At 47.7% G+C, this 12,187-nt stretch overlaps 1 protein-coding gene across 1 annotated transcript in view; it reads left to right on the forward strand.

Annotated features, from left to right (window-relative positions):
* The first annotated feature begins 1,194 nt into the window (after window positions 1–1,194).
* Window positions 1,195–12,187, forward strand: part of LOC126416948 (toll-like receptor 6) — a 166,934-nt gene continuing 155,941 nt past the window's right edge. Inside the window, exon 1 of the mRNA XM_050084828.1 lies at window positions 1,195–1,203. Coding sequence (XP_049940785.1) covers window positions 1,195–1,203 — 9 coding nt within the window. The remainder of the gene's footprint in view (window positions 1,204–12,187) is intronic.

Below are 12,187 nucleotides of genomic sequence, written 5' to 3' on the forward strand. Positions count from 1 at the left end.
AAAAACGGTGTAAGACAAGGATATAGTTTTCGCCCCTACTGGTCAATCCATATATCTAAAAAGATGACGAAAATAACTTAGGTTCAAGAGTGGACATAAAATTCAGAGTGAAAGGATATCGTAAGATTTGCTGATATTGTTGTTTTTAGCAAATTGAAGACTCGCAGGATCTTTGGATGGAATGAACAGTCTGATGAGTACACAATACGGATTCAGAGAAAACCGGAAAAAGGTGAACGTAAAGGTAAAGTGAAGTAGCAGAAATAAGAATAGCAGGAAATTCAACATCAAAATTGGGGATCACGAAGTAGACGCAGGAATTATACTATTTTGGAAGCAAAATAACCCATGACGGACGGAGTAAGAGGACATGAAGAGCAGACTAACATAGGCAAAAAGAGCATTCCTGGTCAAAAGAAGTCCAATAGTATGTATCATAGGCCTTTATTTGCGGAAGGAAATTTTGACAGCGTACGTTTTCAGTAGAGCGTCTTGTTAGTGGAAAAAACTAAACAGAAGAGACTCGAAGCGTCCGAGATGCGGTACTGCAGAAGAATGTTAAAACAAAGGTATACTGATAAGGAATGACGAGGTTCTTCGCAGAATCGGTGACGAAAGGAATATATGGAAAACACTGACAAGAAGAAGGAAACCGACGATAGGACATCTGTTAAGAATAGAGGGAGCTATATAGGGTTGCAACTGTGAGGGAAGACATTTGAAAACACCCATCAAATAATCGAAGATGTATCTTACAAGTGCTACTCTGGAATGAAGAGGTTGGGCAGGAAAGGAACTCGTGGCGAACCGCATCAAACCAATCACAAAACTGATAACTCAAGAAAAGAAAAAGTCTTTTCTATAACAATACCCAAATGATTTCTGGTCCGCTTATGTATTCTCTTTGCCGTGTCACATGCCACAACGCTTCCAAATCACATCCAGTCATCATAAACCGGTGTTACTACCCTCGGGAGGTGGGCTAAATCTAGAGTCTCTGGTTCCGACCTGCTTCCACAAGGCGCCAAACAAGGACACATGCAGTGCAGGAGGTCAGCAAAGTGTGACGTCAGCCTGTTTACCTTATCGTAAGCGATATGAGTCGCAGCTAGGCCGTCTCCAGTCCGTAGCCTTTGCGCCTTTGCGTACAGTGCTTGCAGCGACGCATCAGCAAGTCAACTATGCGCACGCGACATGCCGGAGGTACGTAGTGGGTTGAACATCAGCATATCGTCTACCGATGATGGCCACTACTTCGCGGCGTACCACGATAAATCAGCGTACTTGCTGTTTCCACATTACCGTATTCTGATGGTATCCATTTTGTACATTGCTGACCAGAAGTGCCCTATCAATTTGCAAGCGTCTTTGCTTAGATTCAGGGCCGACTTCGCAGCATTCGACAGCCGTGCGTCACACCTACTGCTGAATTCGTTCCAGCAGTGGACACTTCAAACTTATACATCTGTACTGATAATAAAGCAATCAAGCCGTCGTGTCTGTGTGTCTTTGAACACACTGATCTCCAAACAACTAGACGAATTTTCGTGCGTTTTCCGCACCTGGCGGACATATCAGTTATTGTCTGGAAAGAATCGCTATTTGGAGGCGGGGAGGGGGGGGGGGGGGGATGGGGCAGAGGAAATTGACATAGAGGAGGGAGGGGGGGCAGCAGGCGATTCACTAATAGAATTGAAGTATATACCCGGGCAGCTACTCAGCTACTTTCAAATAAATCGTCGTACAGTATGGATACTGTTTTGGCTCCTTCAACGAGGATGAGTTTTCGTATGTCACCGAAATTCCGCTGGCATCTCTGAAATTTTGTTATGTTGGTACGTCTTACGAAATAACGTGTCAAATATCTACATTAACTACGTAACAGCGTATTGTCACAGAAGCGTTGTGTGTGTGTGTGTGTGTGTGTGTGTGTGTGTGTGTGTGTGTGTGTGTGTAAAATGGAATTCTATAGTTTTTTTCTTTTTCTTTTGAAAGACTGTCACTAAAATCTGCATCTAAAGTTGGTGTAGGTAACAACCTTTGCCAGAAACGACCTGCATTTTGCCATTAAGGCCTAGTAAAGCACTGTTGTGTTGAAACCAAACTTCAGATTAATGATAACGTCCTATCTTTATCACCTGTTAGAGAATTATGTGCAAGATGAACTCCACGTTTGTAGAGCACAGAACGAAATGCATTATGGAATGGAATGCTTTCGCTAATTATTGGGCTTTTGAAAAGATACCAACATATTTTGTGAGGCGATTTGGGTTGTTTTTTTTTTTTAATAGATTGGACGTAGTACCACCACTTCGCTCTCGAAACAAAACAGCAATCAGGGTAGTGTTTGCGACCTGGAGCCCAATGGAGATGGTCCCATGGATTTTCGATTGCACACTTCCGAAAAATAAAATAGTACACCTTTTTACATATTTCGGGTTCACTCCAGATTTAATATTGCAACAGTATTTATGGAGTATATGGAACGACTGCATTTACAGATCAATAGCACAAGTGGTTCTGAGGTAGCAGGTATCGAACCACACTGAAACGCCCATAACAGTATGTGGTGTAGCCTCCACGGCCGGCAGTGCTGTGCCTGTTCTGGCATCTAGCTGATTGTATAGATGGCGTCTACTGCCATTAGGTACGTCATTGCAAGCCCGCTCGAATTGTTCACGTAATTGTTGGTTGACGAGTCGCGTGAGTCACTTCTCGCCCCCATCATACCCTACATGTCCTCCACTGGGGACAAGTCCCGATATCGTCCTGACCAGGGAAATTGATGCACATCTTACAGAGCATATTGAGTTCAGTGGGTAGAGTGGGGTAAGCGTTATGCTGTTAGAGAAACATCACTTTCCTGTTGCAGAAACGGCAAAAGAACAGGTCTAAGAACGTACCGAGCGCCCGTTAGCATCCCCTCCAAACTCCAAGGGTGAACAAGAGTTTTAGTTTATTGCATCCCAGAGCAAAAGTCTTGGGGTGAGGCCAGTGTGTGTCGGACGAATGCACTCTACTAGTTAGCGCTCACCACGTCTATGTCGTACTAGCAAATCATCACTTGATGGCAGCAGAATCTGCTTCCATAGCTGAAGACCACGGCGCGCCATTTCATCTTCCAAGTGATCCTCTGACGGAACCACTCTTTACCGTGCACATCGAGGCTGTGGTATAAGACAGGCTAGAAGTGTGTGTGCCAGTAGTGCAAATACTGACAACCGATTAACAACAGTGCGTGTTGACACGCCTGGGCTCTCAAGCCCTCTTATCTGTGCTGGTGTAGCTGTACGACGTGCCACTGCTGCCCTTACATCACTTACATCCTGGGAGGGGCACGTGTGCTGCATGGATGTCCAGAATCTCGTCTACAGGTGCGAGAATGTTCACTTGACAACCGAGACCAGCATCGTGGCACAACTGACGCATGGCGTTCAGGAGGACCAGAACACCACAACTTGACCCCTTTCAAACTTGCTCAGTTGAGTATAGGAGGCGCGAGTGCCTCTCTGTGGAATGGTTGCCTCCTTACTTCGGACGTCTGCACCACACTGAGCCTTCTGGCTGTGAGCATTCCCTGTTAGACCAAATGGCGGTCTGGTAGCAATGTGTCTACGCTATCTGCTGTAGAACGGCGTTGTAACTTACCAGTACATCTATCCTTCAAGTACCCCCCCATGAACCATGGACCTCGCCGTTGGTGGGGAGGCTTGCGTGCCTCAACGACACAGATAGTCGTACCGTAGGTGCAACCACAACGGAGGGGTATCTGTTGAGAGGCCAGACAAACGTGTGGTTCCTGAAGAGGGGCAGCAGCCTTTTCAGTAGCTGCAGGGGCAACACTCTGGATGATTGACTGATCTGGCCCTGTATCACTAACCAAAACGGCCTTGCTGATGTGCTACTGAGAACGGCTGAAAGCAAGGGGAAACTGCAACCGTAATTTTTCCCGAGGGCATGCAGCTTTACTGTATGATTAAATGATGATGGCGTCCTCTTGGGTAAAATATTCCGGAGTTAAAATAGTCTCCCATTCGGATCTCCGGGCGGGGACTACTCAAGAGGACGTCGTTATCAGGAAAAAGAAAACTGGCGTTCTACGGATTGGAGCGTGGAATGTCAGATCCCTTAATCGGGCAGGTAGGTTAGAAAATTTAAAAAGGGAAATGTATAGGTTAAAGTTAGATATAGTGGGAATTAGTGAAGTTCGGTGGCAGGAGGAACAAGACTTTTGTTCAGGTGAATACAGGGTTATAAATACAAAATCAAATAGGAGTAATGCAGGAGTAGGTTTAATAATGAATAAAAAATAGGAGTGCAGGTAAGCTACTACAAACAGCATAGTGAACGCATTATTGTGGCCAAGATAGACACGAAGCCCACGGCTACTACGGTAGTACAAGTTTATATGCCAACTAGCTCTGCAGATGAAGAAACTGATGAAATGTATGATGAGATAAAAGAAATTATTCAGGTAGTGAAGGGAGACGAAAATTTAATAGTCATGGGTGACTGGAATTCGACAGTAGGAAAAGGGAGAGAAGGAAACGTAGTAGGTGAATATGGATTGGGGCTAAGAAATGAAAGAGGAAGCCGCATGGTAGAATTTTGCACAGAGCATAACTTAATCACAGCTAACACTTGGTTCAAGAATCATGAAAGAAGGTTGTATACATGGAAGAAGCCTGGAGATACTGGCAGGTTTCAGATAGATAAACTAATGGCAAGACAGATTTAGGAACCAGGTTTTAAATTTTAAGACATTTCCAGGGGCAGATGTGGACTCTGACCACAATCTATTGGTTATGAACTGTAGATTAAAACCGAAGAAACTGCAAAAAGGTGGGAATTTAAGGAGATGGGACCTGGATAAACTGACTAAACCAGAGGTTGTACAGAGTTTCGGGGAGAGCATAGGGGAACAATTGACAGGAATGGGGGAAAGAAATACAGTAGAAGAATGGGTAGCTCTGAGGAATGAAGTAGTGAAGGAAGCAGAGGATCAAGTAGGTAAAAAGACGAGGGCTAGCAGAAATCCTTGGGTAACAGAAGAAATATTGAATTTAATTGATGAAAGGAGAAAATATAAAAATGCAGTCAATGAAGCAGACCAAGAAGAATACAGACGTCTCAAAAATGAGATCGACAAGAAGTGCAAAATGGCAAAGTAGGGACTGCTAGAGGACAAATGGAAGGATATAGAGGCTTATCTTACTAGGGGTAAGAGAGATACTGTCTACAGGAATATTAGAGAGACCTTTGGAGAAAAGGTGCATGAATATCAAGAGCTCAGATGGAAACCTAGTTCCAAGCAGAGAAGGGAAAGCAGAAAGGTGGAAGGATTATATAGAGGGTCTATACAAGGTCGATGTACTTGAGGACAATATTATGGAAATGGAAGAGGATGTAGATGAAGATGAAATGGGAGATACGATACTGTGTGAAGAGTTTGACAGAGCACTGAAAGACCTTAGTCGAAACAAGGTTCTGGGAGTAGTCAAAATTCCATTAGAACTACTGGCGGCCTTGGGAGAGCCAGTCCTGACAAAACTCTACCATCTGGTGAGCAAGGTGCATGAGACAGGCGAAATACCCTCAGACTTCAAGAAGAATATAATAATTCCAATCCCAAAGAAAGCAGGTGTTGACAGATGTGAAAATAACCGAACTATCAGTTTAATAAGTCACAGCTGCAAAATACTAACGCGAATTCTTTACAGACGAATGGAAAAACTAGTAGAAGCCGACCTCGGGGAAGATCAGTTTGGATTCCGTAGAAATGTTGGAACACGTGAGGCAATACTGACCTTACGACTTATTTTAGAAGAAAGATTAAGAAAGGCAAACCTACATTTCTAGCATTTGTAGATTTAGAGAAAGCTTTTGAAAATGTTGACTGAAATACTCTCTTTCAAATTCTATAGGTGGCAGGGGTAAAATACAGGGAGCGAAAGGCTATTTACAATTTGTACAAAACCAGATGACATTTATAAGAGTCGAGGGGGCATGAAAGGGAAGCAGTGGTTGGGAAGGGAGTGAAACAGGGTTGTAACCTCTCCCCGATGTTACTCAATCTGTATATTGAGGAAGCAGTAAAGGAAACAAAAGAAAAATTCGGAGTAGGAATTAAAATCCATGGAGAAGAAATAAAAACTTTGAGGTTCGCCGATGACATTGTAATTCTGTCAGACAGCAAAGGACTTGGAAGAGCAGTTGAACGGAATGAGCAGTGTCTTGAAAGGAGGATATAAGATGAACATCAACAAAAGCAAAACTAGGATAATGGAATGTAGTCGAATTAAGTCGGGTGATGCTGAGGGAATTAGATTAGGAAATGAGACACTTAAAGTAGTTAAGGAGTTTTGCTATTTGGGGAGCAAAATAACTCATGATGGTCGAAGTAGAGAAGACATAAAATGTAGACTGGCAATGGCAAGGAAAGCGTTTCTGAAGAAGAGAAATTTGTTAACATCGTGTATAGATTTAAGTGTCAGGAAGTCCTTTCTGAAAGTATTTGTATGGAGTGTAGCCATATATGGACGTGAAACATGACTGAGAAATAGTTTGGACAAGAAGAGAATAGAAGCTTTCGAAATGTGGTGCTACAGATGAATGCTGAAGGTTAGATTTGTAGATCACATAACTAATTAGGAGGTATTGAATAGAATTGGGGAGAAGAGTTTGTGGCACAAGTTGACAAGAAGAAAGGACCGGTTGATAGGGCGTGTTCACAAATTTAGCACTGGAGGGCAGCGCAGAGGGTAAAAATCTTAGAGGGAGACCAAGAGATGAATACACTAGGCAGATTCAGAAGGATGTAGGCTGCAGTAGGTACTGGGAGATGAAGCTTTCACAGGATGGAGTAGCATGGAGAGCTGCATCAAACCAGTCTCAGGACTGAAGACCACAACAACCCTTTAGGTGCCATAAGCCGTCATCGGATCAAAATCGACGTCATCTTTTCAAGTGTACTATTTTCCGGCAGTGTATTTAAATCCGGTGAGATTGGTGGCTAGGGAAGTATGGTAAACTCGTCCTGCTGATCTTTGAATCACGCACGTACTCTGCGAGCTGAATGAGACATTTCATTGTGCTGCTGGTAGATGCCATTTTGCTGAGGGATAGCAAACTGCTGCAGTTGTGGAAAGCGTCCCCAAAGATAGATGCGTAGTTGTGTTGATCCATTGTAAGTTCCAAAATGACGATATCACCCATGGAGTACCATGAAAACCTCACCCGGACCGTAACGCTCCCTTCTCCAGACTGGGCCCTCTGCTTTCAGCCGTTTCACGCCGTACACGCCAACGGCCATCTGTCCATTGGAGCATAAAACGTGATTCATCTGAAAAGGCCACCTGTCTCCACTCAGTTAATGTACTGTAGAGGTATTGGCTTGCCAATTCCACCTTTCGTCGTCGCTGACAAGCAGTCAGCATGGGTGCACGAACCAGGTGCCTGCTGCAGAGGCCCATACACAGTAAGCCCACTGGTTCACCTGGAACGATAGTTGCTCAATAGTTCTACTTCTATTCGCCCGTACATATCCCCGCAGCTGTCGTTCACCCTGCCTTCTATGGCCCGTGGTGCATCACAGTTGCCATGGTGCCGGGTTTGGATACCACCGTGTTGCTACGCGGCATGCAGACAGATTAAGAACTTAGCCGTTTTGGAAATACTTTCACCTTTGGCCCGCTTGACCCGAAACCCAATGATCATGCCCATTTGGATGTAAGATAAATCGCTCTGTTTCTGTGTTTTTTTTGGGGGGGGGGGGGGGGGGGTTTAAGGGCGCTCAACTACTGAGGTCATTAGCGCCCAGTCACAATTGTTAGAGCACATAGAATCTAGTAAACTCAAAGGGGGGGGGGCACCAGAAAGTTCTTACAAGGATGCAGATAAAATAAGTGAAAGAGATGCCTTTGGATAAGCCAGCCAAAGTAATAAAACGAAGAACACGAGCAGCAGCTCGAGCGTCATCAGCTAAAATATCCTGTAAAGTAGATGGCAGAGACAGGACAACACGAGATTGACTAAAATGGGGACACGACAATAAAGCATGGCGCACTGTTAATACATGACCACAAGGGCACTGCGGGGCTGGGTCACCAGACAGCAGGTAGCGGTGGCTAAACCGGCAATGCCCAATCCGCAACCTGGTCAGAAGGACATCATCTCGCCGAGATGGTCGGGAGGAGGTTGTCCAAGCAGTTGGGAACGGTTTTACTGCCAGGAGCTTGTTTCCTTGAAGAGAGAACCAAGCATCCCACCACAACGACACAAGCCTCTTACGAACAACCCCACTAAAATCAGATGACGGGACACAATGGGAGGCTGGCCGAGGCAGTAGGACTGCAGCCTTGGCTGCAGCATCAGCAGCCTCATTCCCAGGCACTCCTAAATGGCCGGGAACCCACAGAAAGCTGACAGGAGAGCCACCATCCGCAAAAGAATGGAGGGACTGCTGGATCCGTTGCAGCAAGGGATGGACCGGATATGGAGCTCCAAGGCTCTGATGAGCACTGAGTGAATCAGAGCAGAGTACATACGATGAGTGGCGGTGGCGGCGGGCATACTGAACGGCCTGATGGAGAGCAAAAAGCTCGGCCGTAAAGCTGGAACATTGGTCGAGGAGCCGGTATTTAAAGGTGATGGCCCCAACGACAAAGGCACAGCCGACACCATCGTCAGTTTTGGAGCCATCAGTGTAAATAAAGGTGTGACTGGCAAGTCGCGCACGAAGTTCGACAAACCTCTCTGAAGGTGGTAGGGAGGGCAAAATAAAATTGTCGAAGCAGGCGACGAAAGCGGACGCCAGGGGGCAGCAGGGCAGACACATACAACCCATACTGACGGTCGAGAGAATCGTCGAAGGAGGACTGATAAGAGGGGTGGTCGGGCATTGACAACAGCCGGCAGGCATACCGACAAAGCAGTACGTCGCGCAGGTAGCTCAATGGTAATTCGGCAGCTTCAGCATAAAGACTCTCTACAGGACTAGTGTAGAATGCTCCGGTCACAAGACGTAACCCCCAATGGTGGATGGAGTTGAGACGGCGTAAGAGGGATGGCCGAGCAAACGAGTAGACGAGGCTCCCATAATCCAGCTTTGATCGGACTATGAAGCGATACAAGCAAAGCAGGACAGTGCGATCCGCTCCCCAAGATGATCCACTAAGAACTCTGAGGACATTAAGGGAACGTGTACAACGGGCAGCCAAATAAGAGACGTGCGGAGACCAACAAAGTTTCCTGTCCAGTGTGAGCCCTAGAAACTTAGTTGTTTCCACGAATGGGAGAACAACGGGACCGAGATGTAAGGATGGCGGAAGGAACGCTTTATATCGCCAAAAGTTGATGCAAACCGTCTTCTCTTCAGAGAACCGGAAGCCATTTGCCACACTCCATGAGTATAGACTGTCTAGACAACGCTGAAGGCAGCGCTCCAGGAGGCATGTTCTCTGGGCACTGCAGTAGATCGCGAAGTCATGGACAAAAAGAGAGCCTGAGACATTAGGTGGAATGCAATCAATAATAGGATTGATCGCTATGGCAAAAAGGGCTACGCTCAAGACGGAGCCCTGAGGCACTCCGTTCTCCTGGAGGAAGACGTCGGACAATACGGAACCCACACGTACCCTAAACTTGCGATCTGTTAAAAAGGAATCAATAAAAAGGGGCAGGCGACCGCGTAGACCCCACCTGTGCATAGTGCGGAGGATACCTCCTCTCCAACAGGTATCATAAGCCTTCTCCAAATCGAAGAACACGGCTACCGTTTGGCGCTTTCACAAAAAGTTTTTCATGATGAATGCCGACAAGGTCACAAGGTGGTCAACAGCGGAGCGGCGGCGACGAAAGCCGCATTGAACATTGGTAAGTAGCCGTCAAGATTCAAGAATCCAAACTAACCGAGCGTTAACCATGTGCTCCATCACCTTACAGACACAGCTTGTAAGAGAAATGGGGCGGTAACTAGAAGGAAGGTGTCTATCCTTCCCAGGTTTGGGTATAGGAACAACGACGGCGTCACGCCAATGCATGGGGACTTGACCTTCGGTCCAGACGCGATTGTAGGTACGAAGAAGGAAGCTTTCGCCTGCCGGAGAAAGGTGGGCCAGCATCTGAACGTGAATGGCATCTGGCCCCGGAGCAGAGGACCGGGACAGTGCAAGTGCACGTTCGAGTTCCCGCATAGTAAAGGGGGCATTATAATTTTCCAGATTCAGCGAGTGGAAGGAAGGTCGCCGAGCCTCTTCTGCCTCTTTCCTGGGAAGGAAGGCAGGGTGGTAATGGGTGGAGCTTGAAACCTCCGCGAAAAAGCGGCCGAAGGCGTTGGAGACATCCACAGGATCAACAAGGACCTCATTACCTGAGGTCAGGCCAGGTACCGAGGAGTGAGCCTTAATGCCCGACAGCCGGCGCAGGCCACCCCAGACGACAGAAGAGGGAGTAAAACTGTTAAAGGAGCTGGTGAAAGAGGCCCAACAAGCTTTTTTGCTGTCTTTGATGACTCTACAGCATTTCGGTTGGAGTCGTTTGAATCCAATACAATTCGCCAACGTAGGATGGCGGCGAAAGGTGCGTCAAGCACGTCGTCGAGCGCGGATAGCGTCTCTACAAGCCTCATTCCACCAGGGGACGGAAACGCGACGTAAAGAAGAGGTAGTACGGAGAATGGAACGTTCGGAAGCATTGATGATAACAGCCATGAGGTATTCGACCTGACTGTCACAACTGAGAAAATCGTGGTCTGGAAACGTCGACAGGGAGGAGTAAGTCCCCAGTCAGCTTTCGGTATGTTCCAGCTCGAAGGACGTGGGGATGGGGTGTGGTGCAGGAGACGAACGACACAGGGGAAGTGGTCGCTCGAATAGGTGTCAGAAAGGACATACCACTAGAACCGACGGGCAAGAGAGGTAGAACGGATCGAGAGGTCCAAGTGGGAGTAGGTATGAGTGGAGTCCGAGAAGAAAGTCGGGGCGCCAGTATTGAGGCAGACAAGATTGAGATGGTTGAAGACATCCGCCAAGAGGGAGCCTCTCTGACAGGATGCAGGAGAGCCCCAAAGGGGATGGTGGGCATTGAAGTCGCCAAAGAATAAAAACGGCAGAGGAAGCTGAACAATTAGGTGCATCATGTCAGCCCGACTAACTGCGGATGACGATGGAGTGTAGACAGTACAAACAGAAAAAGTAATGGCAGAAAGAGTAATACGGACAGCTATTGCTTGGAGTGGGGTGGTGAATGGGATGGGATGGTAATAGACATCGTCCCGAACGAGCAACATGACCCCACCATGAGCTGGAATACCATCCGCAGGGGGGAGGTCAGACCGTTCCAAGGTATAGTGGGTAAAAGCAATACAGTCAGTTGGGCGCAACTTGGTTTCCTGGAGACCAAGGACGAGCGGACAGTGCAGGCGGAGCAGCAGTTGTAATTCCTCCCAATTAGATCGAATACCTCTGATGTTCCAATGTAACAAAGCCATCGCTAGTCAGAAAAAAGGGGGGAACGAAACGGGTGAAGAGCTGGTCACCTCAATGGCTGCGGAGGGCCAGGTTTCAAGGGAACAACGCTACAACCGGCGGGAGGCGGATCCTGTTCCATTGAGTCGTCACCAGCTGCGGCCGCTTTCCCGGGTTGCGTAGGAGGGGCAGCATCATTTGCCAACGAGAGGCCAGCTGAGGGCCTGGCAGCAGAGCCTCCCGGCGAAAATGAGCACGGCCGGGAGCAGCGACTCGCGGATGGAGCGTCAGACGAAACACGCCGGGGTGGAGAGGGGGATAAAGACTTCTTCTTGGAAGCCATCTGGGAAGTCCAATGAGGCACGGGGATGGTGGGCTGGACCCAAAGAAGGTCCTCACGCGTGGGGTCCATTTTGGAACGCCGGACCTCGGAAGCCGGGGTCCGGAACATTTCCCCGATGGACGCCTGAGAAGAGGATCGCTTCTCAGGCGGCGGAGGGGGAGGAGGAGGAGGAGGAGGAGGAGGAGGAGGAGGAGGAGGAGGAAGAGGAAGGGTGGCCCCTGGGGCAGAGGGGGCAGGGGCTGCGAGGGAGGAGGATTTGGAAGGGAGGGATTTGGGAGGCGGAGGCATAGACCCCAGATGGGGTGAGGAGGTGGAGGGGGGACAGGATAGGGGTGAGGATACTGTGGAAGAAGTGGACACGACTGAGGCAAACGAAGTT

This window comes from Schistocerca serialis, chromosome 8 (genome assembly GCF_023864345.2).
Source record: "Schistocerca serialis cubense isolate TAMUIC-IGC-003099 chromosome 8, iqSchSeri2.2, whole genome shotgun sequence".
NCBI classification, from domain to species: domain Eukaryota; kingdom Metazoa; phylum Arthropoda; class Insecta; order Orthoptera; family Acrididae; genus Schistocerca; species Schistocerca serialis.